General features: G+C 50.1%; 1 protein-coding gene across 1 annotated transcript in view; it reads right to left on the reverse strand.

The window, feature by feature from the left end:
• LOC126536031 (transient-receptor-potential-like protein) overlaps positions 1-26,671 on the reverse strand; it is a 203,363-nt gene that overhangs the window by 42,082 nt on the left and 134,610 nt on the right. Inside the window, exons 9-11 of the mRNA XM_072287491.1 lie at positions 5,097-5,212; positions 4,698-4,934; positions 4,289-4,484 (exon numbers count right to left, since the gene is read on the reverse strand). Of these exons, the coding sequence (XP_072143592.1) occupies positions 4,289-4,484; positions 4,698-4,934; positions 5,097-5,212 (549 nt within the window). The remainder of the gene's footprint in view (positions 1-4,288; positions 4,485-4,697; positions 4,935-5,096; positions 5,213-26,671) is intronic.

Here is a 26,671-nt window from a genome sequence, read left to right on the forward strand (position 1 = left end):
GCATCAGCTCTCCGCGATTGGTGAAACGCTTTTTTGGACCACCCGCACTTCACCTGTCTGTTACGCGACGTCACGAACAACCGCGATAGCTCCCCATCTGATATGACGTGTACACACTGATTATGCATAATTTGACCGAACAAAAGAAAAATAGTTATTTCTCGTTCGATGCCTTTTCACAATTAGCCCTCGGCTATTGGTCAAAAGTTTTCGGGCTGCGCCCACTTCACCTGCCTGTCACGCGACGTCACAAAACCGCAAAATCTTACGGCGTCAAAGTGATGTGTACGCGTTAAAGATGCAATAATATGCCGAACAAAATTGAAATTTCTTCTGAATAGCCGCAGGCTGCCCCGTTCCGAAAAGAATAAAAGATGGCTGCCGCCGATCGCTGATACACTGGCTACTCGCACCTGCCGCAGAGCATGGGTTTATTTGCGTGCAATAAAACTTTTTGCGTGGCCATGTAACGTTTTCGAACACTTTCGGCACTTTCACGACCTCGTTCTGCCAACTATTCTTTGCTGAGGATCCGTTTTAGCGTCATTCTTAAGCTTCCGTTGCAAGCCGCCGCGATTGTCGACGAGCCACCGCAAGCTAAGTAAGAGAAAGCGGACCAATCGCAGACGCCGGCGCCACCTTCTTCATCCGCTTATCTATTTTCAGTGCATTGGCTCGGCCCCATCGAATCCCTCTGCACTTGAACGCGCTCCTCACCTCTTGTGAGCCAATTAGATGAGACAAGCCGCTCAGTGTAGGCAATGCTATTCGTTTTTCAAGCAAACAAAAGTGACCTCCTATGAACGAGGAGAGCGTTTGATTGGTTTGTTCAGAGAGCCCTGCAGGTGACAGCCCGATGCTTGCGTTGACGTTACGCAAATTTGAAGTGAGGAGATTGGAATAAAAACATATTGGAATAGTTTTACGTTATAGCGCCCCTATCTTGTAGATGGCGTGTGAGCTCCACCAAAATACGGTGGAACTTTCTATGACTGATATGTGAAAGCGGACGCGCTTAACCCGGAGATGAGATTTTCGACGATCGCCGACTTTGCTCGCCGCTATCATTGCGATTGAGTGTTGCTTTCTGTGGACACAAGCTCGACTAATTAAGAGTTAAATTTGTAAACTCCAGTTTTGACTCTGCATTATTTTTCAGCATCACTACTACGTGACAATATTTCTGATACAGACTTTTCGACGAAACTTTGCACGCCTAATTCTTACATAGTTGGCTGTGAAATGAGCTACCAAATATGATATCGTACAGCAGCTTTTGATATCATATGGCATGGTCGTTCAGGCGTTTGCAAAGCGTTCTTGCAGGCAGCTCACGTGCGAGCGCTGATGTTAATACTTTGTGCACTATTGTAACTTGAAAGGTAAAAAGAAACTGTTGCGGCAGGCGCACATGCACTAGTGAGACGTGTTTTTTATAACTAAAAGAGCATATAGGTCACTAAATTATTCTCTCAAGCTCAGTCTACAGTCTGCTGCTTTAGGCCGGACTTGAATGATTGAGGACAACATAGTCCAGCAACAGTGCGCCGCCGCCGAAGAGCCAGTGTCGGTGCGCGTCAGAGCCTGTGTCCAGCGGTTTGCTCGCCCTTTTCCTCCAAGCGATGCTAAGCGACGCGTTCGCTTGTCGGCTCGTGCCGAAGCGTGCCAGTGGCTGGGCACGGATCATGGCGACGACAAAAATGCACCTGGGGTATCCATATAATTGCTAACGCAACGATATGTTGGACATACGACACGCTGCGTTACTGTTCATCTTAGCGACATTGTCTCTTCAAAGTACTGGGCCGCTACATACTCTTCTGCACTGCAAATCATGTTGCTCTGTTCCTAGCTTTGATGAAACTCCTATTATCTTTAAACACATTAAGTTACTTATAGGGCTGTACGTTCCAAAACCCCAGTCGGATAATTAGGCACGCCCTAGTAGTGGACTCCGGATTAATTTTGGCACCATGGAGTTCTCTAACGTGTACCTAAATCGAAGAGTACGTGCATTTTTCTATTTCGCCTCCGTCGACATGCGGCTACCGTGGTCGGGTCCTGCTACCTGAACAAATGCCACTGCTGGAAAGCTACCGCTGTGGGCACAGAAGTGTTTTTTGACGTGCAACTGCTTGCGTAGAGTCGCCTAGACGCTGCATTGCTTTAATCGGCGTTGCGCCTGGACGTCCTTGGTTAGTTGTGCGCTTGACAAATCTCCATGGTGTTTACTTGCACAGTCGTTATGGAAAGGTCGAAACGAGCTTTTCGGCTTTCATTTTTGCCATGCTCCTTTCTTTTATGCGCATGCTCAGAACCGCCTCCCGAGGGGAGCCCAAGACAGCGACAGCAGCAGTGCAAAAGTCAAAGGAAGAGGCAAAGAGTTTTAAAGGAAAATGTCCAGTTCCCACGCAACGTAGGAACCAGTGTAACCGAAGCTTTCTGCAGTTTTGCGTGACTTGAAGGTAATTGGCAGTGATCGTAAGTCAGTAAGCGCTTGATGCTATACAAGAATAGCAAGTGGATGTTCACCTTCCGTGCAAAACTTGTGTTTATTCGATCCGTAGTGCAGAGAACACACACCGAGACATGTCTGCTCGAAGCGCTGGTGCGGGCCATTGTTCATAGCCTGAGTAGCTTGGCACACTCATTGTCTCAGACGGCGCATCGCATATTGGCAGAATTGGTAAACTCTAAAGCATGGTGCTTTACATGGCGAAACGACAATCTCATTATCAGGCACGTCGTAGTGGGAGACTCGGGATTAATTTTCTCCACCTGCGATTCTGTAACAAGCATCTTAATCTAACCGCGCGAGCGTTTTTGGATTGTTCCTTCGTCGAAATGCGTCGGCCATGGTTGGGATCACACTACGACCCCGACCCACTAAGATATCGCGTCGCGTACAAAAGTGTTGCTATGCCGGACGGCCGCTTGCGTAGTGTGTCTTGACGCTGCGCAGGTTTAATGTGGCTTCGCGTCTGCACGCCCTGTGTCAGTTCTCAGTAAGAGAAATTTGCACGATGTTTATTTTTCAAAAATATCAGAAATGTACCGTACCTTGAATTAACATTTATTCACTTATTCTTCAATTTCGGTCACGTGTATTAGCCACTCCTTTAAAGACGAGACCTCAAATTACGGAGGCTAGCTGCCACGAGCGAAGATTGGTAAACTTCCCAGATATTAAGCCTGCGTCGGTGAATAAACGGGTAGGGCATCCGGTTCTGCCCCTTCGCTGCCTCCTCATTCTACTGTTTCCCAGAGCTGTTGCTCGTTGGCACAAAGCCAAGCGCTGCAGCTTCTGTAATGTTTTGGCGGTGATGGGGCATTGTGACGACTCCCAGGAAGCTCCTGAGCTCATTGTGGCGCTGCTTTCCCCAAAGAAGGCATACTTTTATTGTGATAGCAATTATGTGGGCAAGGCAAGAGCATTTCTGCCGTCAGTGTCGCCGTCGCCGTGATGCTCCGTATGACGTCCGAGGGTGACAAAATTGTCGCCGCGCTTCTTGTGCTCTATTTGCAAGTGAAAGCATGTGAGGGTGAGCCGGCAATCGTAGCTCAAACCCGCGCCCGAAACGAAGGAAGGCGTCGAGGAGGGGCGCCATCTTCCGTTGTGCGTAGGGCTCTGGGCAAGGGTAGGGAGGGGGGGGGGGGTGGCGGGCGGACTGTATCTTGAACGCTATCCGCGACAGGCGCAGAGTCTGCCGCGCGGTGTATTTTCGCGGTTCGGTTCTCGCTGATGCAAGAGGAATCGCGAAGGTTCATTCGCTCACTGCGGTTGCCATGACTCCTCACTCCAGTGTATTGACAGCGAGGTTACACGCTCATCGAGTGAGATGTGTTCATGTTTGCGTATGTGCACGTGGCACCATGCTTCTTAGTTTAGTTAGTCTACCTATGTCTAAACCTTTATACGGCCAATAAAGCTATTACTCATACTTCGTATGGCGGTCCACTAACTTGCTATTACAATCGATACTTCGCCCTTCGGGCGAAACCGCGACTTTTTTACATCTCCCGCACTCCTACGTGGGTTCTCAACCACCTATCGACGTGGCGCCCAAGATAGGGATAGCAGCAGCAGCAGCAGCTGCGGCAGTAGAAACATCGAGGAAGAGCCGAAGAAAACTTAGGTTTAAGAATGTCGCAGCTTATCATGTAATTGTTGGTTTGGGAAAACAAGTGGGCCGTTGTCTCTCCATTTCGTGTTAAACATGATGACTTCCACTGACCTGAGAACGATAAGAATATTTGCGTAGGTCACGCTATAAGCAGCCATGCTTACCGATATTCGTTGGTAGGAGTTGCTCATCATGGCAATGAGCAGGTTCAGGAGGACGACAATGTTGATGACACTGTACGATCCGAACATGAGAAGGCCCCAGAACCGTGTATAGCTCTTGATGCCCGTAAGCTCGAAGTTTGAGAGGTCGACCAGACCGAAGCTGGCCCAGAAGAGGGACTGCGACGATTCGAACAGGCTGCACCAAGAAGGTTTAGATCACGTAAGCTATCTTCAAAGGCCACAGGGTTGACGAGAGCGAGTGCAAGTGTTGATAGAAGGCAAAAAAAGCATAGAGCACCAATGTCGCCAAGGGCAAAAACGAAACGGATTGGATAAAAGTGAATATGAAGTAAAAGAACTGGGCACTGACATATTTTCCCCGCCGCCTGCAGGCGGATGAATCGCTCACTTGGAGAAGCGTCGCCACGTGAGACAGGAGGAGTCCCTGATGTTGTTCGGGTCGCAGTTGGTCTGCTCCAGGTCTGCGTAGTACCAGAGCAGTTGGTTGAGGCCGCAGGCGAACGAGAACAGCACTAAGGTGTAGATGAAGAAAAACTGGACGATGTCAATCACCATCCGGCCCAGCGAGATCTGCAGGGGGCCTAGGTGGGGGTTCATGGAGAACAGATGCACCAGGCGCAGGGCTCTGAAATGTTAACCGCACGCAGTTGCTGTAGTCAAGCGCCACTTCACGTCTAGGTCCTAATTATTAGTGGGCATTGTGTTGTCAAGCTTCCTCTTAAAGACATGCGCATAAATTTTAGCGCGTCGACTGAAGTGTCCGCCTTTACGCACGGGAAGCACTTACGAGAAGACGTTTCCTGCAGCGAACAGGCCATCTGCGATCAGCATAGGATCAAACGGGTCCCATTCTTCCCTCGGAAGGAAGGCAAGCAGTGGCTGCTCGCCTATTTCTTGTGTCTCCTGTTGAACCAAGAAAAAAAGAAACCGCGTTCAGTCGTCATGCACATACTATTTGTGTGAACGGGAAAGCTATGCAATGAAGTCAATTAGCATGCGGCGAACTATTTTAGTAGAGGGCGAGAAGCGATGCATGCAGCGCGAACTCGATAAACGCGCTTGTTGCTAGACAGCGTGGATACCATTTTGGGGTGTTATGCAGAAAGGCCCGAGTTTGGCAGAGTTCTGGATCTCCGCGAACTCTGGCGACGCCCAAAGATGAATGAGCTAATTGTATGACGACATAAAATGCAACCCTCAACACTCCTCTAGATTCATTGGATGATGCAGATTCACTCTTGGGTTACCATCGGTTGGGTGTTATCTCATAGGTGACGGGAAAAAACGAGTCACGTGGTCAAATCATGGGTGCCTTCTTTCAGCTGTTTATCGCTCCAACAAATGCATTGCCTGTGCAAGTAAGTTAGACAAAAAAAAAATCTTATCTATTAGTGTATTCGAAAGAAAGAGTTGGCGTGAGAATTCGCCTCATCCGCACTGTTCGCATTCGATGGTGGATAGAGAGAATATGGCCGAAAAAGCAGACACGCCCGTGACGCGCTCTAGAAAGGCGTGGCAAGCGGCATGCACCGAATGTGTAGATAAATAGCGCCGGGGGGAGGGGGGGTCACGGTATTGCGATATTCCGTTGCAAACAATAAGCGGTGCTGGCGCGTAACATTACCTAGTCTTCTCTTTATGAATCTGTGTTTCAAACGAGGAAGCACCAAAACTGGCTTTATCTCGACATGTAGTACATGCGTAAGCATGTTTTGCTTACCAAATAACAAAGGATAGCCCGCAGCCCGGAAGAGGTGTAGAAAATCACCCGTTCCTTCGCCCCTAATTAAAGAGGGCGCGGCCAAGACTTTGGCAGAACTTGATTGGATCGTCACCAATATGTGGCGTTACTCGATCCAGGGAACTAGGGAAATGAGAAGTTATTTAAACGCAGCTTTTAGTCCCCTCTGAGCATTCTAGAAGCTGATCCTATAATCTTCTGAGAAGCGTCAAGGGGCTAGTGCCATCCAGTATTACCTGGTCCGCATAGCCGCATCTGAACTCCGAGTGACTACTTCACGTAAGAGACGACAAACTAACGTCTGCAACAAAGCTGACGGTAGTTCCCTTCGATATAGCCCAACCTGGTCGAGGGAAGTCGTCAGATCTATACTCCCTGGAAACCCAGCCCAGAAATCGCATCCACCGCAACAAGATCGGCTCGCCAGTGTTCTTCGGGTAACCTCTGCCGTCGACTCCAGGGTTTATGGACTTGCTGCTGCTGCCCGGCCATGCGTATACCATCATTTCTTTTCTTTTGGACTTTTAGGTTTTTTAGTTTTAGTGAACCATTGTCAGCTGTCTTCTCGTGCAGTGTAAGTTTTTATATGCACTGTTAATTGTTCGTTGTATTTCTTTTGTCGTCATCAGTGATCTATATTAAGTGCATGTGGGGTAATGTTCTTGTGTCATTTTTTTATTTGAGCATCGTTGTCAGTCAATACATATCTTTCTTTTTTCTTTCCTCTCATTATGACCCCATCACTGTGTTCGCTTGACTACGGAACGACCAACCGGCTTGCATATACCGTCGATGACTTCACGTGGACGGCCTACGCGTGACAAGCCGTGACATGCAGAAATATGTGTCCCTGAAAAGCGTCGGTACGAAATAAAGGAAGAGATAAAGAAAATCGGCAACGAAGTCAAGGGTAATTGAAAGTGTAAATAATCAAGCAGGAGTTACAAAAAGTAAGTGATAGAAAAAGAGAGCAGTAAATTGGAAGGAAAGTGTGGAAACAAAAAAGAAATATATGCAAATCCCACGCACTGTGGGAATCGATGTGCGCGAACATTTCCGCGTTGGATGCTTTCATCGACAATAATTAGCGGTGAAGTTCACGGCTAAAACTTAATTTCTTCAACATTTAGTCTGACACGAGAGTGGTCAGTTGATGTTAAACGCTACCTTGCGTGCACCGCTGCTGTTTGTCTGTGTAGTACACAGAAGACACAAGGAGAGCTGTTTGCTTGAGGCGTTGTTGTGCGCAACATCTCATAACATCAGAGAGGGTTGAGCATTGTCATCGTCGCACATTGCACATCCCACCGTGACAGAAGTATTAAACTTGGATTATGGGGCTGTACGAGCCAAAACCACAATCGCATTATGAGGCGCGCCGAAGTGGCGGACTCCAGAATGATTTTGACACTGTGATGTTCTTTAACGTGTCCCAATATGTAATGCGCCTGCGTTTTATATTTCGCCTCCTTGGAAATGCGGCTGCCGCGGTCATGATCAAATCTGCGACCGCTAGCAATACCATAGCCGCAAATCTAACGCCACGGGCACAGAAGCGCTGATTTGACAGTCGACCGCTTCTGTAGTGTCATCTGGGCCGTCCTGTGCACTTTAATTAGGGCGGCTCCGCTTCTGCGCGCCCTGCGTAAATTGTCCGTTTGACATATTTGCGTGGTGGATATTTTTGAGAAGTAGCAGCACCGTACTTTACGTAACTTCAACTTAAGCTTATCCAGTTTCCCCGAAACCGCTGCCGTACAGTAGTAGGTTTCCTTACCTTCTCACGTCACCTCCCACCTCCCTTGTATGGGAACTGCCCATTCTTCCCTGCTCTCTAGAGTTCTACCTACGTCCCCTTTGCATTCGCACATTAGTAGAAAGGGAAGCGCTGCAATTTCTTCAATGCTATTGAGGAGAGTCACGGATAATTACAGCTGTCAAGAGGCTAATGTGACGACGTCGAGGGAGCTGCAGAGGGCATTGTGCACATTCGACGCGAAGGGTTGAAAACGAGTTTCTCGCGTCGTCTTTCCTCTCTGACTCGCCCCTGTCGTGCATACACACGCTCTGAACCATCCCATGACGTGGTGTGCCGGACAGCAGCAGCTGCAGCAGCTGCAGCTTCCGCAGCAGCCACAGCAGCCACAGCAGCAGCAACAGTGTGAAAGTTGAAAGAAGATGCAAAGAAAGCGTCGTTTTAAAAAATTCGAGGGCACCTATTGTTACGTCTCAATATGGCAATCAACATTCCTTAGACGTATTCAACGAGGCAGTTCTGTCATCAGCGCACGCCCAAACCACGCCGGGGCATGACATAGACTGTGACGCCCAAACAAAGGAGCTCACTTCGAGGTGCCAACTACCGCTAAGATCACCCTATCTGAACCTTACCCTGACAAGCTGAAATAATTGTTTAAAGGGGCCAACGTCGAAGGCTACCGCGGGAACCACGTCGACCTCGGTTTGCCAGATTACCACGCAGTTGCGCCTGTTACGTTTCGCCTACGACGCGCGGTATAGCCGGCGCGGATGCAACGGACGCCGGGGCTTCGTTCAAAGCGGCGGACATTTTGGCCCGTTCAGCGCCGCCGATACGCCTCCCCGTCAAGCGCGTCCAGGCATGTTTCAATGCCACGTGTCTTCGTGTGCGCGTGTGTGTGTGTGTGCATGCTGGTGCCCACGCTTGTCAAAGCGCGGCAGCCGGGGAGAGGAGCTCCCCAAGTGTGAAGCGAGGAGGTCTGACCGGCGCCGGGCCGGCGGATGCGTCACTACACTCGTACCAACGTGTCTCTCAGCCTGTCCGTGCCGCGCGTCACGTGGGCCTCTATCAGGCGTTCCCCCTTGCCCTCGACTCCGAGACTATAAAAGCAGCTGCCCCCGGACGCCGAGGGAGGCTCCGATTTCTTCCGTTGAGTTACGTGCTCTCCCGTCTCTCCACTTCGGTCGACCTGACCGCGCGCTCTTTTGCGATGCTAGAATAAACAAGTTGTTCTGTTACCAGTCGACTCATGCTTTGCCGGGACCTTCGGATGCTTCCAGTTGTGCCCCAGGCCGCCAGGCCAACGCTACCCTTGGGGCTTGCGACCCATTTGCAACAACTCGTGCCAGCGGTGCGATTGCAATAACGGGAGTCAGCGCTGAGATTCCAACAACTGTCTGCCAGCGGTGAGATCGCGACAACGGAGGCCAGCAGCGAAGGTATGCGGTTGACTGTATGCTGAGCAGCACAACGACCATCCGGAAGCAGTGCAACGAGCCCTGTGTGATGACTGGTTGCCTGCAGCGGAACGACTGCGCTGAATTCTTGGCTGCGAGGTTTGGTGAGTGCGGGACTTTCTTCTTCTGAGTTTCGCCAGGCTTTTGTTAGTGTCAGAAACAGAGCTGGTAATTGTGGTTGTCGTTGCTGTCGGGTTAGTTTGCGGCAAGACAATAGTAGGCAGTAGAGAAAGCAGCATTCAGAGCAGCCATGGATTTGAAGTCGATGCGCAAACCGAAATTGCTGGAGCTTGCAAGAGAGTTGGGTCTGGATGTCTCAGACAAACTCAGAAAACCAGAACTGCTAAGGGCTATTCTTGAGTTAGAAGCTGAGGATGACGAGCTGTCGGAATGCCTTGAGACCATTGAGGAGCGGGCAAAAAGACAGGAGCGCGAACTTAAAGAGCAAAAAGAGAAACGGGAGCGCGAACGAAAAGAGCAGAAAGAAAAAGAAGAGCGCGACCACGCTTTGGAAATGAAGCGTCTCGAGATAGAGATGGAACGCGCTCGTAATGGAAGTCAGGCACACGGTGCAGGAGAACGAGTATTGTTCAAAATGACTGACCTGATGCGGCCGTTTAAGCTTGGAGAGGACATTGGTTTGTTCCTGGTTAACTTTGAGCGAACGTGCGAGAAGCAGGGGTTCTCTCGGGAAACGTGGCCACAGCGCTTGCTCACTTTGTTACCCGGCGAGGCGGCCGACGTAGTCGCTCGCTTGAATAGAGAGGAGGCAGAGGATTTCGACAAAGTGAAATCGAGTCTGCTAAAAAAGTACAGGCTGTCAGCGTAGGCGTTCCGTCGGAAGTTTCGGGAAAATGAGAAAGGCAGAAGTGAGTCATATACAGAGTTTGCCTACAGGCTAATGTCAAACATGCAGGAGTGGCTCAAAGAAGAGAAAGCGTTTGGTGACCACGAGAAAGTTCTGCAGTGTTTCGGGCTGGAACAGTTTTATAGTCGGTTACCTGAGAACGTGCGGTACTGGGTCTTGGATAGGCCAGACGTTAGTACGGTGGCTAGAGCCGCTGAGCTAGCCGAGGAGTTTGTGACGCGTCGGGCTCGCGGAACTAAGGACGGTCAAAAGGGTGAATTTGGCTCCAAGTTTGAGAGGCCGAAGTTCACGCCCGTGAGAGCAAAGGGGGACACACGTAGTGCGGATGCGAGTGAAAGCAGTCCGACCGAACGTAAGGAGACGGCGGCAGCCGAAGCCGAACGCAGAAAGCGGTTCGAGACGAGGCAAGCGCGCGTTTGTTATACGTGCCAGAAGCCGGGTCACTTTTCGGCGCAGTGTCCAGAAACAAAAACAAAAGTCGTGTTTTTGTCATTATGCAGCATTGACGAGAACATGAAGCTTCTCGAGCCTTACATGCGAGACCTCCTCGTGAACGGGAAAGAGTGCCGAGGGCTTCGCGATTCCGCAGCTACAATGGATGTAGTTCACCCCTCTTACGTAGAACCCGATATGTTCACGGGCGAGTGCGCATGGATCAAGCAAGCCGTGGAAGCTCATAGCGTGTGTCTGCCCGTAGCAAAAGCTCTTATTGAAGGACCTTTCGGAGCACTTGAGACGGAGGCCGCAGTGTCACCTATGCTGCCCCCCCCCCCCCCCCAGTACCCGTACCTATTTTCGAACAGGTCCGATCACCTCCTGCGCGAGAAGGGGCTTTTGTTTGGTGAGGCTAGCGTTCAGGCCTTAACCAGATCGAAGGTTCGGGAGCTCGCTGCAAAGGCGTTAGTTGCGGGGCCGACGTTGTCGAATAATGAGAAAGGGTCAGAGGAGCAGCAAGCTGATATTCAGAGCACGTCCGTACTGAATAAAATTGAGCCTGTAGCGTTAAAGGCACCAGATACTGGAGAGGAAATGCCCGACACGGGAAAGTTAGAAGAGCTATCTGCAGATTTGCTCATCGCGCCTACGTCAGACGGACTTAATAGGTTGCTAAAAGTCAGCCGGGCGGCTTTGATAGCCGAGCAAAAGAAGGATGGCAGCCTAGAAAACATACGCTGCATTGTCAAGGAAGGTATCGCCAAGAAAAATGCTCGCTTTGTGGAAAGAGGTGGGGTCCTGTACCGGAAGTATCTAGACCGCAGGGGAGTGGAGTTCGATCAGCTGATCGTGCCTCAGTGCTACCGTCAGGATCTGTTGCGCTTGTCGCATGGGGGTTCTTGGTCCGGACACCTAGGAGTTAAGAAAACTAAGGACCGTCTCTTGCAAGAGTACTATTGGCCAGGGTGTTTTCGTGACGCAGACCACTTTGTGAGGACATGTGACACCTGTCAGCGGGTGGGCAAACCAGGGGACAATTCGAGGGCGCCGTTGAAGTTGGTACCTATCATTACGGAGCCTTTTAGACGGCTCGTTATTGATACAGTGGGACCTCTGCCGGTAACAGCCACGGGGTACAGACACATTTTGACTGTGATCTGCCCAGCGACAAAGTTCCCTGAAGCAGTGCCGCTTAAAGAACTCAGCTCAGTTGAGATAGTCAATGCACTACTGTCGATATTTGCGCGAGTTGGTTTTCCTGCGGAAATCCAATCAGATCAGGGCACAGTGTTTACTAGCGCTTTGACGACAGCCTTTCTCGAAAGGTGTGAGGTAAAGCTGTTAGACAGCTCAGTGTACCACCCACAGTCGAATTCCGTTGAGAAGCTCCACTCCGTCATGAAGCGCGTGTTGAGAGCATTGTGGTTTGAACAACGAACTGACTGGGAGCTGTGTCTGCCTGGGGTGATGTTTGCATTAAGGACCGCGCCGCATGCGGATACGGGGTTTTCGCCAGCTGAGCTAGTGTACGGTCGCTCGCTGCGTTCTCCGCTTCGCATGCTTCGAGACGGATCACTGCCCTCTCCAATGGCTGCAGACTATCTCTTCCACAAATGGCCGCCTCCTGCGCTGGAGCCTCGCTTTGCAACAACATTCCTTTGAGGTCCGTTACAAAAAGGGGAGTCTCAACGGTAACGCCGATGGCTTAAGTCGAAGCCCCTAACGTAGGAATCAGCCTCAGAGTTGTTTGTTACTGATGTTTTTCTTCCTGAGGCAGGATTTTTAACATATTGCTTTTGTGTAGTGTTTCAAAGTGATGACTTGCTTTCTAGTGCAATTTTCCAATTTGTGGACTTGTTCTGGGTGCTGCTAGACTACTGTAAGGAACAAGGCAGTGGTATAAAAGGGGAAAGAGCCTGGCAGGACTTGGTGAGGGTTGTTTCGTGCTTGCTGACTGAGCGGTTGAGTTTCGGCGTAGTTCTAACGCTTGCCGGGAACGAGAACAAAAATGTCAACTCTCCCGAAGTCACTTTGCAGTGTCCTGTGTGAACCTGAACGAGAGAACGAGGCCTTCTCTGTGCGCTGCGCTCAAGAAACGCCGAAGGACGCCCGACTTCGGTTATGAGCATCATCGAGCGATATCCCTCCGGACAGCGGATGCAGTCCCCTGACCATCGGGATCTCCTTCCCCCGGCGGGGCGGTCTGTTACGTTTCGCCTACGACGCGCGGTATAGCCGGCGCGGATGCAACGGACGCCGGGGCTTCGTTCAAAGCGGCGGACATTTTGGCCCGTTCAGCGCCGCCGATACGCCTCCCCGTCAAGCGCGTCCAGGCATGTTTCAATGCCACGTGTCTTCGTGTGCGCGTGTGTGTGTGTGTGCATGTTGGTGCCCACGCCTGTCAAAGCGCGGCAGCCGGGGAGAGGAGGTCCCCAAGTGTGAAGCGAGGAGGTCTGACCGGCGCCGGGCCGGCGGATGCGTCACTACACTCGTCCCAACGTGTCTCTCAGCCTGTCCGTGCCGCGCGTCACGTGGGCCTCTATCAGGCGTTCCCTCTTGCCCTCGACTCCGAGACTATAAAAGCAGCTGCCCCCGGACGCCGAGGGAGGCTCCGATTTCTTCCGTTGAGTTAAGTGCTCTCCCGTCTCTCCACTTCGGTCGACCTGACCGCGCGCTCTTTTGCGATGCTAGAATAAACAAGTTGTTCTGTTACCAGTCGACTCATGCTTTGCCGGGACCTTCGGATGCTTCCAGTTGTGCCCCAGGCCGCCAGGCCAACGCTACCCTTGGGGCTTGCGACCCATTTGCAACAACTCGTGCCAGCGGTGCGATTGCTATAACGGGAGTCAGCGCTGAGATTCCAACACGCCATATGCGGGGTTGAGGGTGCAACATAGGAGGCGGAGACCGGCAGAATGGTGCAACATCCTGGGAGGAATTTCGAAACCGATTCGACGATTGTGATTGGCCGAGACACGATCATTAGATTCCCCAGCGTACTTTCCTAGAAAAGACTAATGTTTCAAAAGCGGATAATTATGGTGCAATAAGGAGGGGGCTGATGTGCTCTGATGTGAACTCGAACGTTCAATATGCTCCGGCATGGAGTGGACTTCCGGGTATAACATAAAGCGTTTTTCCTTCGTTCCTACTACCGGACGTACTCATCCCGGCGCCGGGTGGATTCCTGGCCTAAACGCTACTCTGAGCCCCAACGATCTGGTTGGGAGCGGCGAGATCATGAAGGCAGTCTTCACGATCTGGTATCGGCCGGAATGGGAACGTAGCTACGGGAGACACAACCTTCGCAAGCTCAAGGTAAACTGCGGCAGAGCTCCTCTTCGTGGCTCCGGGACGCACAGACGTCGCGCTAATGGCGTGAAGGCTGGGAGGAGTCGAGGAAACTTCAAGGAAGAGCAGCAGGAGGCATTCCTCACGCTATAGGATCGGCGGACCTGAAAACGTGGCTCTGGGAAACGCGACCTTCGCAAGCTCGAAGTAAACTGCAGGCTGATAGGTGACTTCTCTGGATCCGTGATCAGCAGAGCTCCTCTTCGTGGCTGAGGGAGGCACCGCCGTAGCAGTATGGCGTCGAGTCTTGACGAGGCGGGGAAAGTTGAACGAAGAACAGCAGAAGGCCGTCCTCATGATCTGGGATAGGCAGACCTGAGGACGTGGCTGCGGGAGACACGACCTTCGCAAGCTCGAGGTAAACTGCGGACGGAAGAACGACTTCCGTGGATCCTGGATCAGCAGAGCTCCTCTTCGTGGCTCAGGGAGGCATAACCGTCGCAATGATGGCGTGGAGGCTTGCAAAACTGGAGAAAACTACAAGGAAGCGCAGCAGAAGGCAGTCCTCGTGATCTGGAATCGGTGGACCTGGGAACGTGGCTCCGGGAGGCACGACCTTCGCAAGGTCGGGATTGGGCGAGTTCTGCAGTGACTATGTTTTGGACCTACGATAAAGACAGGGTTCTATCGGACAATTAGTTATCATTGACCATCACCGCACCCAGCATAACTTCCCCTATATGACCGCCAGCTGTCAATATAAGGGACGTTGTAGCAGGCTCTCGCAAACGCATTGATATTACAGTGTTAAAGAAATATCAGATTCGGCTGTTGGCGCAGCGCTCGGTACGGAGATGAACCATACGTTGAGGAAGCCTGAAATTCGTACTGCCATTAACAAAGTGGGTTTCGAGGAGGACGGGCTCATGGATGCCTGGGAAAAGATATGTCGCGAGAAGAAACAAAGGGCGGAAGAGGAGGAAAGGCAGGAAAAGAGGGAAACTTTAGGCTGGCGGAAATTGAGCTTGAGAAAAAACTAGAGCAAGCGAGCTTAGCGCCCCGTACGGATACCAGCCCGCCACAAGCGGAAAGCGTGAAAATGACGAGTTTGCTTCGGCCGTACAAAACAGGCAATGACATCGGTCTCTACCTGATTTCTTGTGAACGGATTTCTGAGATGCAATCATTTCACAAAGACACATGGCAGCAGCGGTTGGTTCCGTAGCTGCCGGTAGAATCCTCGCAAGCCATGGCCGAACTGAACGCAGCCGAGGCAGGCAGGAACAGTTAAGTCAAGTCGAGTTTGCTCACAAAATTCCACAGAGGAATCCCGAAGAAAATTTTGACAGGAAAGAAAGAAGCCTAATGAAAGCTTTGTCGAGTTTGTGTGTCGCCTGATAACTCTGCAGAGTGGTTGAAAGGAGCAGGGGCGGGTAACGTCAGTAAACAGGCAGTGTTAATCTGCTTAGAGCAGTTTGAGGAGACGCTGACGGATAACGGGCGCCTTTCCGTTAAGGACAGCCAGGATGGAGTGTCTGCAAAAAGTGCAGCGCAGTTGGCCGACAAGTATGTGACAAGCAGCGTCTTCAGGTCACATAGCAATAGCGCCCAGTACTATCAAAAGCCTTCCTCATGACCGCAATGTTGCCCTCGGGGGCTGCAAACTACAACAAAAGAGGAGGCAACAGCTAGCGCCGGAAACATAGCTACGCTAGAGGAGGAAATCTTTCCGATCTCCCAGGCAGAAAATCAGAAAGGGGGCCATGCTGAGGAGCCACCGACTGAAACAAAAAAAAAAGGCAGCAGCGTAGCCGAATGCAGCGAAAGCCACTAAACCTTGTGAGGAGCGCAGCGAAAGAATTAGAAAGGCGCGTTTTTCGTTAGAGACGTTGCCAGTCAGAGCACGTGCGAGCCGCCAAACGACGAAGAAAACAATGAGCGGTACGCCGCGGAGGGCATTTATGTTCCTCCTTGCCGAGTTATTTTCGAGGTGCAACCTGTATGACATAGGAGCGCGCGGCAGTGAGGCTGCGCTAAGTGGTCGCACCAGGCAGTAAATTCGTAGTGCAATGCCGAAAAGGCAGGTTGCCATTTCGTACAGTGCCGAAAGTCTGCAGCGAGGTGAATGACCTCTGTATTCCCTGGCTGGCAGCATGAGCTTTCAGACCGCACCCGCCTCGAGTGCGGTCTAAAGAGTTGACGTTATCGTCGCCTATTCGGAATGAATAACGCTGTTACAAGTTCTGCGGAAAGAGCAGTTTTTTTTTAAGAGTTTGGGTAAACGTTTTGACACCACCGAGACTAAAGATTGTTTCGATAAGCAAGTTTCGAACTTTGTTGAGGTTGTTTGTTTTAGAAGCTCATTGATATCTGAAAGGGATGGCTTGCGCGCGCATAAATTTTGGAAACTCTTGCCTCGATATGTCGTTCTTTCTTTTAAAGCGGATAAGCTTCATTTTTTCTTGCGAGGTACGCTTGCACAGTAAAGTCTAGGTTATTTATTAGAAGCCTGTAGTGGCACGCTTGAGCATTAGTGCACTTTCGGGAAGTAAGACACGTTATTTGGAGGATCCGTTGTTTAACCGCAGAATTTTAGGAAGTGTTTGTGCCGTTCTTTAAAGGCATGTCTTGCACGGACACAGAGACGCAAAGCATCAGTGCATGTGTCGCACGTGTACTCATAAGACACCAGCGTTTTCAGAATCGCTTAGAGCGTGCGTGGAGGTATTTAGAATTAAGCTCTTTCACACACGTAATTTACGCAACATTTCATGGCAATTCTTTTAGTGCCAGTCTTTTGTGAACAATAGACAGAAAATGTTGATGATTCACAAAAAGTGGAAGATTTGCAGAGCCTTATTCGGAAAACGTGGATTGTTTTCAGAGGAAAGCCTTGTCTTCACGGCTTGTGCTTGTCTCACCAGACGTTCACGCAGAATACATTCTCTAGAGTGACGCAAGCAATCGTGCTCAAGGTATATTCCTTGTCCAACTTAATGAAAGCGTTGAAGAAAACCCCGTGATGTACCTCAGGAGAAGGAGTGTTTGCGCATAGTATGGGCGATTGAAAAGCCAGGATGCCATATTGAAGGCACGAAATTCGCGGTCGAGAGCGACTATTGCCCTCTTACATGGCAGAAAGAAATGTCAGGAAAAAAGGGGAGACTGCTCAGACAGAGTCTAATTTTGCACGAATGCAACTTTGAGGCAAAACATAGAAAAGGGAGCCAGAATAAGAATGCAGGTGGTCTGAGACCGGGATCTTAGGCAAAGAACTCAGGGCGTTTTTTTAACGTGTTCTCCATCGCTATTGGTGTTAGTGAAATAGAAAACTAATTTCTGCCTTGACGAGGGCTGACCACGACAAAAAGAAAAGAGAGACAGAGAGAGGGGTAGAACTTTATAAAGCGATGTGAGCATCATAGTGTCCGGTGGGCGTGTCGCTGAAGCATGCCGACCAGACTATGTGTGTGTCGGTGTAGTCCGAGGGAAAAGGCAACAACGAAGCAAGGGCTGAGACCTGAAGCTGCAGTGTGTCATCAGTTATCACTTATAGAATAATACCCGGAGTCACTAGTGGACACTCACGCTTCGGGTAACCTGACAGCTGGACACCCTCAGGTCAAATCTCGCGGCAGCGGAGGAGTATGCTGCACCTCATTAGGGCGATGAGCATTCCTTAGACGTTTTCCACGAGGTAGTCCTTAAATAAGTGCGCACACAGATGACGCCTGGGCCTGACAGAGACTGTGACGCGCAAACAAAGGAGCGCACTTTGAGGTTACAACTACCCCGAAGATCACTCTACCTGAACATGACCATTGACAAGCTGAACCCGAAAAGTGAGGTGAAAAGGGTCAACTTCGAAGCTGAGAACCGCTTCGGCATCGGTTTCCCAGATTATCGCGCAGTTGCGCCATTGCGGAGGCCAGGGTGCAACACAGGAGGCTGAGTCCGGCGCAATGGTGTGACATCCTGGGAGCGATTGTGCGACCGATTCGAGGATTGACCGAGATACACTAATCAGATTCCCTAGCCTACTCTTCTAGAGAAGACGACTGTTTTAAAAGTGGAGACTTTTGTAGCACTAAGGAGGGTGCTGACGTGTCCTGATGTGAACTCAGACGTTTAATATGGTCATTGATGGAGTGGGCTTCCGTATCTAGAAGGAACGTAAATGATGTAAGATAAACCTTTTTCCTTCACTCCTACTACCGGACGTACTCATCCCAGTAGCGGGTGGATTTCTGGGGAGATACTCTACAAGAAAGCACCAAGAATGCACCTACCAAGAATGCACCCATTGGCTTGGCGTTGCTGCGCATCCGTGGCAGCGAAACGCCACAGCCAGTAAGCACTTCAGCAGCAGACGAAATGGACATGTTCACTAAGTGGGCATTTGGAGAATACTTCCCCTGTCCTAAACGCCACCCCGAACTGCAACACTAAGCATTCCTTATTAGTTGTGAATGCGAAAGCATTTTTGTCCCATTAAACGCCGCTAACTGGTTCTTCCAGTTTCGCGCCGCGAATATTGTACCATAGCAGTACGTGCTGCCCGAGCCAGCAAGCAGCAGCAGCCTGCGGTGCCAACGCAGCATTCCACCTACGTCCTGAGCTACGAAAGACTGAGAAAGCAGCAGTGGCCGCCAAGGCCGGCCGGCGAGCACAGCAGCTAAGACCAGTGATAGTGAGAGAGAGATACGGACTGCGCGCTGGCTTCCGACAACGAGGGTCACCTAGCGTCGCAGCGATGCCCTTTCACCGCACGCAAGACCTGGCCAGACATGTCAATCGCTGGTGTTCCCTTTCGTCCACTGTGCCCCATCGAGGCGCGCTCGTGCCGTGGGTTCGCAGCCAATGAGAATTTATCAAGGTGGGCTCGAGACATGGCGTCGCCGCCTATGGGTCTTTAGGCACAGTTTCGCTAATACAGACGCCGTCTTTCTCTTTCAATGGGCCATTTGACGATTTCGCATAAATAAAGGACATGGATAGTTACAAACACTACAAGAAATATATCTGAAGGGAATGTCCGTATGATAACTCAAACAGGAGCGGCCTGCTATTTGAGGTACAAGCTGGCGGCCTTGGGACAAAACACAATGGAGCAAATAAGCGCCGCAGGATGAGGCATGTGTGTGCTCCACAGGAAGCCCTGAAACGACTTGGTACATCGTAACAGAATGCGAAAATATGCCCAGCCAGACCCATAGCGAGTGTCCACCTTCCACAGGCGCTGAGATTCAAAGAATGTGAAAGTATAAGCTGGTTAACAGTACAGATTAGTAAGAGAAGATTACACTACTGGTGGAAAAATATCAGAGAAGAGATTCATAAAAGCAGAGTCATTGTGTAAATAATAATCGTTATTATCATCACCTTATTGACACGTGTACTTGTTTATCTTTATCGGGCGACCACGTTTCAACGCCCAACAAATGTTATAGCAGAGTGGAGGACGCGCCTGCATGTATTAGAAGTTTCTGGTATGTTATCGATGGTTCCATTCGCAGTCTGTCACGGAACCTTGTGCAATTTGATGGCATGTATGCGCCACGACAATAGTGTAGAACTTTGTGGAAGACACCCGGGTCCCAGCGATTACTCTGGAACATTCAACGACTGATGTATAAGGCCGACGTGCTTGACCCGCTGATCAGATTTTCGACGATCTCCGACTGTCTTCGCCGCTATCGTTGTGCCTTAAGTGTAGCCTGTTTTTGTGGGCACAGGTTCACCCAATAAAAGTTAGTTTTGTCTTTCACAGTATTGCTACTGTGTTCTTCAACGACACTACCGCGTGAGATCTGGTGGAGGTGCTTTGCGTTCATGTACCGGACACCCCATCAAAGCTGTGACCCAAGCCCGAACACGAAAGACGTCACCAAGAACCAGCGAGGTACCTGCATGCTGCAAGTGCTGCCTTCGGAGCGCGGACTTTTGCCTGAGACGACCAGGAAGATAGTCACCCAGCCAACCCCAATAAGAGCCCCAGCGTCTCCCATCGTGCTGCAGCAACCCAGGGAGCCTCCGATATTCCGCGGTTCAACACTCGAGGACCCGGAAACCTGGCCTGAGACGTATGAGAGGGTCGCTGCATTTAACTGCTCGAACAGTGGCTAAAAACTTCGACATGTGTTTTTCGCATCGGAACACGCCGCCAGGACGTTGTTTGAGAACCGAGAAGCCGCCTTACCGACGTGGGACCTGTTCCGAAGCAGCTTCCTGCAGACATTCACAAGCGTCGTACGCCGATAACAAGCCCAAGCACTACTAGAAACCCGAGTGCAGCTGCCTAATGAGACCATCGCGATCTTCACGGAGGAAATGAGCCGTCTATTCTGCCACGGCGACCCGGAAATGTCCGAGGAGAAAAAATTCCGCCTACTCATGCGTGGTGCGAAGAAGGAACTTTTCGCGGGAATGGTATGAAGCCCACCGAAGACCGTCGACGAGTTTCTTCGTGAGGCCACCAGCATCGAGAAGACACTCGAAATGCGGAACCGGCAATTGGACCGGTGCACGAACTCTACAAACTACGCCGGAGTTCTGTCACTGGCCACCGACGACCTATGCGAGACTATCCGAGCACTCGTGCGGGAGGAGCTACAGAAGCTGTTCCCTTCATGACAGCTTCAAGTGGCTGCGATTGCCGACGTCGTACGTGAGGAGCTACAACAACAACTCAAGTAACCCCTAATCACCGCTGCCACAGCCGCAAGCGATGACCAAGTTTCCCTTACCAAGTTTCGACGCGAGAACGTGAAGCTATGAGACAACAAGTCGACGAAATGCTGCGCGACGACATCATCCAGCCGTCTAAGAGCCCGTGGGCATCTCCTGTTGCCTTAGTGAAAAAAATGACGGAACCCTACTTTTTTGCGTCGATTATCGTCGGCTGAACAAGCTCACTAAGAATGACGTATACCCCCTCCCATGGAAGACGACGCATTGGATCGGGTCTGCAACGCTAAATATTTCTCGTCAATGGATCTCTAGTCTCGCTACTGGCAAATAGAAGTCGACGAGAGAGATTGCGAAAAGACCGCCTTCATCACTCCAGATGGCATCTACGAGTTCATAGTCATGCCATTGGGACTGTGCTCGCCGCCTGCAACATTTCAGCGTGTCATCGAAACGGTACTAGCAGGGTTGAAATGGTTACCTGTCTTGTTTATTTTGATGACATCGTCGTCCTTGCTGGAAATTTCGACCATCACCTTAGGCGGCTTGCGACAGTACTAGAGGTCATGAAGTCATCAGGGCTCACTCTGTAGCCGGAAAAGTGCCGTCTAGCTTACGATGAGCTTCTGTTCTTGGGCCACGTCATCAACAAATGTGGAGTCCCCCCTGACCCACAGAAGACAGCCGCCATTGCAAAGTTCCAGCAGCCCATCGACCAGAAGGCTGTCCGTAGATTCTTCAGCATGTGTGCCTACTAAAGGCGCTTTGTCAAGCACTTTTTACGCATCGCTGAGCCGTTGACACATCGAACTAAATGTGATGTCGAGTTCAAGTGGAAAACGCCGCAGGCCGATGCATTTGAAGAACTCAAACGACGCATGCAGTCGCCGCCGGTATTCGCGCACACCGACGAGTACGACGATGAAGAAATCCATACTGACGCCAGTAGCCTAGGCCTCGGAGCCGTTCTAGTCCAGAGGAAAAACGCACTTGAACGGGTGATAGCTTACGCTAGCCGGTTGCTGTCGAAAGCGGAAGGAAATTAGTCTACGACCAAAAATGAATGTCTCGCCATCATTTCGGCTACAGCAAAATGTCGTCCTTAGCTCTATGGCAGGCCATTCAAAGTCGTCAGCGACCATCATGTGTTGTGTTGGCTAGCGAAGTTAGAGTATCCTTCAGGATGGCTGGCGAGGGGGAGCCTCAGCCTACAAGAATACGACATCACTGTCACCTACAAGTCCGGACGGAAAAACTCTGATGCTGATTTCCTACCACATGTCCCCATTGATCCGCCGCCGCAAGATGACGAGGATTGCGACGCCTTCCTTGGAATAATAAGCGCGGAAGACTTCGCTGAACAGCAATGAGCAGACCCGGAGGCCTCGTCAAGTATCTTGAAGGGCACACCGGCGTTGTCCCTAGGGCATTTAAGCGAAGATTGTTTTCGTTCTCGCCTCAAAACAACCTACTAGTAAAGAAAAACTTCTCACCAGTACGCACCAACTACCTTCTTGTCATTCCCTCAGCGGGGCGTCCAGATGTACCGCACGCCCTGCATGACGATCCAACCGCTAGGCACCTCGGATTCTCCCGGACGCTATGGATGATGCAGGAAAGGTTTTACTGGCCGCGCCTGATCGCCGACGTTACCCGTTACGTCAAGACATGCCCAGACTGTCAGCGACGCAAGACACCACCGACCAGGCCAGCGGGATTACTACAGCCTGTCGAACCTCTTTGTCTACCATTTCAGCAGATCAGAATGGACTTGTTGGGACCCTTTCCGACTTCAACAACCGGAAATAAGTGGATCATCGTGGCGACGAAGTACCTCACCCGCTTCGCTGAAACGAAAGCCCTGCCGAAAGGTTGCGCACCTGAAGAAGCGAAATTCTTCGTCGAGAACGTCCTGCTGCGCCATTGCGCCCCAGAAGTCCTCATCACCGACAGAGGAACGGCCTTTACAGCGGAGCTCACCCAAGCAATTCTGCAGTACAGTCATACGAGACACAGGAGGACAACTGCCTACCACCCACAGACGAATGGTCTTGCCGAGCACCTGAATAAGAAACTCGCCGACATGCTAGCAATGTACGACGACGTCGAACACAATACCTGGGATGCAGTACTGCCGTACGTAACATTCGCTTAAAACACGGCGGTGCAAGAAAGAACACAGGTGGCTCTGTTCAAGCTGGTTTACGGCAGGAACCAGACGATGACTCTGGACGCCACGCTGCCGCACGTCACCAACGAAGAGAATCTTGACGTCGCCATCCATCTCCAGCGAGCCGAAGACGCCCGACAGCTCGCCCGCCTACGGATCAAGAACCATCAGCGTACCGACAGCTAACACTACAAACTCCGACAACGCTACGTCGAGTACCAGCCAGGCAACCGTGTTTGGATTTGGACCCCGATACGTAGACGAGGACTCAGGGAGAACCTATTGCGACGCTATTTCGGACCCTGCAAGATTATCCGACGTATTGGCGAATTGGACTATGAGGTCGTGCCATACGGCATTTCGCATTTACAGCGGCGCTGTGCGCGATCTGAAGTGGTCCAAGTGGTGCGTCTTAAGCCCTTTTATGCACGCTGAACTTGTTGTTTCTTTGCTACGGGTGTTTTTGTTTATTACTTTCGTTTGTTTGCAGCATCGGATGGATGCTTTTTAAGAGGGGGGTACTGACACGTTTACTTGTTTATCTTTATCGGGCGAACAATGTTTCACCGCCCAACAAATGTCATCCCAGAGCGCAGGACACGCCTGCATGTATCGAAAGCTTCTGGAATGTTATCTATGGTACCATTCGCAGTCTGTCACCGACCCCTGTGTAATCTGACTGCACGTATGCGCGATGCGAATAGTGTAGAACTTTGTGGGAGACACGCGGGTCCCAGCAATTACTCTGGAACATTCGACGACTGATGCATAAAAGTCGACGCGCTTCACCCACAGGTTTCCGACGATTGCCGACTGTGTTCGTCACTATCATTGTGCTTTAAGTGTAGCCTGGTTTTGTGGGCACAGGTTCGCCCAATAAAAGTTAGTTTTGTCTTTCACAGTATTGCTACTGTCTTCAAGGTCACTACCACGGGTCATTATTTTTGCGTCCACTGCAGGAGGAAGGCAATCTACAATTACTCTTGTCTTGATTCAGCTGATTCCAGCCTTAGACTGCGAATTTATAAATTTCATCATCCTATCTAATTCTCTGCCTTCCTCGAATGCGCTTCCCTTCCCTTGACATGTATTCTGTAGCTACGCTAGCGAATCAGAAAGCCATTGCCCCGGTTTTTTTGGCGCAAGTATGGCTGAAAATACGAAGTCAACATATCTGTTCCCAGCGGTGGACCCAGCGGTGGAGCTACCTCCTGGTAGCTCCGCGGCACGCTGCTGCTTTCAGTTTTTGAAGGTGACGCTTGTGATTAACACTTCGAGTGCGTACAAACAAAGAAGTGTTGGTCATTTTCTATGAAGCAAGGTACGAACGCCCATGAAAATCTAATAAGAAATGCAGCCCACGTTGAGGAAAGCTGTCTCTTTTTGTGAATTGAGGTGATGATGTTGTGAGTAAGTAAACAGCCGTGGAGGCACGACAAGGAGCGTTTCGGGAGGCCGCGTGCGTCACAGTCAGAACCACCGACGAGCTCCGCTCATCTTACAGGGAGAGTCTGGACCGCCCGCCATACAGTCCGGACGTCGTCCCTAGTGATTTACATGTTTTCAATCCGCTGAAGAAGTTCCTGCCTGGACAGCGATTCGCATGCAACAATGAAGCCAAGACAGCAGTCGGACGGTGGTTCGACCGTCAGCCGCACGAATTCAGCCACGGGGCATCTCAAATTTATTGCTACGATGAAACCAATGTCTGAACCGGTCAGGGGACTGTGGAAAAATAGTGTAAGTTTCGAAGAAGAGTACGTGTATTTGTAGTTACCGATATCTACATTGTTTTGGCTAATAAATAAAGAGGCAAATACTTTCTTATTGGCCCTAGTACAAAGGTTCACAGATAATCCGCCCTACGCATTACATGCCGTGCCGAGTTCCATCGTTTTCTCTTGGTGTCAACTAGGATATCGGTTTTCCCGGTTTCCTCCTCGATCCATACCGCTCTCTTCCTGTCGTTTAACGCTACGCCAAATTTTTTTCGTCAATTCGTTGTTTACGCTGTCCCTGTATTGTTCTACAGCCTCTTTTGTAACCAGCACGTTTCCGTCCAATATGTTAGGACCGGTAGAATGCAATGAATGTTCCCTTTTCTTTCCAACGACAAACGTAAGCAAACAGTCAGGATTCAGTAATACCTGCCGTATCCACGCCAAACCATTTTTGTGCTGTAAATTTTGTTCATATCACCAGGGTCTCCTGTGAGTAATACACCAAGATAAACGTACTCATGCACAGACTCTAGAGGCTCACTGGAGATCACGATTTCTTGTTCCTTTGCCAAGCTATCGAATATTACCTTTGTCTTCTGCAAACAACCTGAGCCTTCCCAGTCGAACAGCTTGAATATTTCCAAGGATGCAGTGAGCAGCATTAGGGATATTCTCTCCTTGCCTGGCTCCTTTCATAATACATTTAGGTAAGTTTCTACGTATCTTGTAGAGAAAACAATGTAGCTGTAGCATCTTCATAAATATTCTCAAGATATTCACGTATGCCTTCTGTACTCCTTGATAGCGCAATGTCTCCGTGAATTCTCGTATCTGTGTTGAATCAAATGCCTTTTGTTAATCTATAATAGCCATTTGTATAGTTTCATTGTACTCCGCAGCTTTCTCGATTACCTGATTGATCACACGTACGTTATCCATTGTAGAATATCCCTTTCTCAAGCCAGCCTTGGTTAATTGCAGTGAATTGTTGCCCTGATTCTATTGGAGATTATCGTGGTGACTATTTCATACAATACTGAAAGCTACTTAATGTGATTATAATTCTTTAACGCCTACCTTCTTAAGAATTAGTATAATGTTGACATTATTTCAGCTGCCTGGTACACATGAAATCGTGAGGCATTGTCAATAAAGGGCCGCAAGCTTTTCAAACATATTATCTCCTCCATTTTTGATAAACTTTACTGTTATTCTTTACTGTACTGTTATTCCGGACAGGCCGCCGTTGGAATATGAACCTGGCAACGTTTAACGCTAGAACGTTATCTAGTGAGGCGAGTCTAGCAGTGCTATTGGAGGAAATAGAGGGCAGTAAATGGGATTTAATATGGCTCAGTGAAATTAGGAGGCCAAAACAAGCATATACAGTGCTAAAAAGCGGGCACGTCCTGTGCTACCGGGGTTTAGAGGAGAGACGAGAACTAGGAGTCGGATTCCTGATTAATAAGAATATAGCTGGTAACATACAGGCATTCTATATCATTAACGAGAGGGTGGCAGGTCTTGTTGTGAAACTTAATAAGAGGTACAAAATGAAGGTTGTACAGGTCTACGCCCCTACATCCAGTCATGATGACCAGGAAGTCGAAAGCTTCTATGAAGACGTGGAATCAGCGATGGGTAGAGTGAAAACAAAATACACTATACTGATGGGCAACTTCCATGCCAAGGTAGGCAAGGAGCAGGCTGGAGACAAGGCAGTGGGAGAATATGGCTTATGCACTAGGAATAGCAGGGGAGAGCTAATAGTAGAGTTTCCTGAACAGAATAATATGCGGATGATGAATACCTTCTCCCGCAAACGGGATAGCCGAAAGCGGACGTGGAGGGGCCTGAACGGCGATACTAGAAATGAAATAGCCCTCATAATCTGCGCTAATCCTGGCATCATACAAGAAGTGGACGTGCTCAGCAAGGTGCGCTGCAGTGACCATAGAATGGTAAGAACTCGAATTAGCCTAGACCTGAGGAGGGAACGGAAGAAACTGGTACATAAGAAGCCGATCAATGAGTTAGCGGTAAGAGCGAAAATAGAGGAATTCCAGATCAAGCTACAGAACAGGTACTCGGCTTTAACTCAGGAAGAGGACCTTAGTGTTGAAGCAATGAACGATAATCTTGTGGGCATCATTAAGGAGTGTGCAATAGAAGTCGGTGGTAACTCCGTTAAACAGGATACCAGTAAGCTATCGCAGGAGACAAAAGATCTGAT

The sequence above is a fragment of the Dermacentor andersoni genome, chromosome 4 (assembly GCF_023375885.2).
Source record: "Dermacentor andersoni chromosome 4, qqDerAnde1_hic_scaffold, whole genome shotgun sequence".
In the NCBI taxonomy this organism is placed as follows: Eukaryota; Metazoa; Arthropoda; class Arachnida; order Ixodida; family Ixodidae; genus Dermacentor; species Dermacentor andersoni.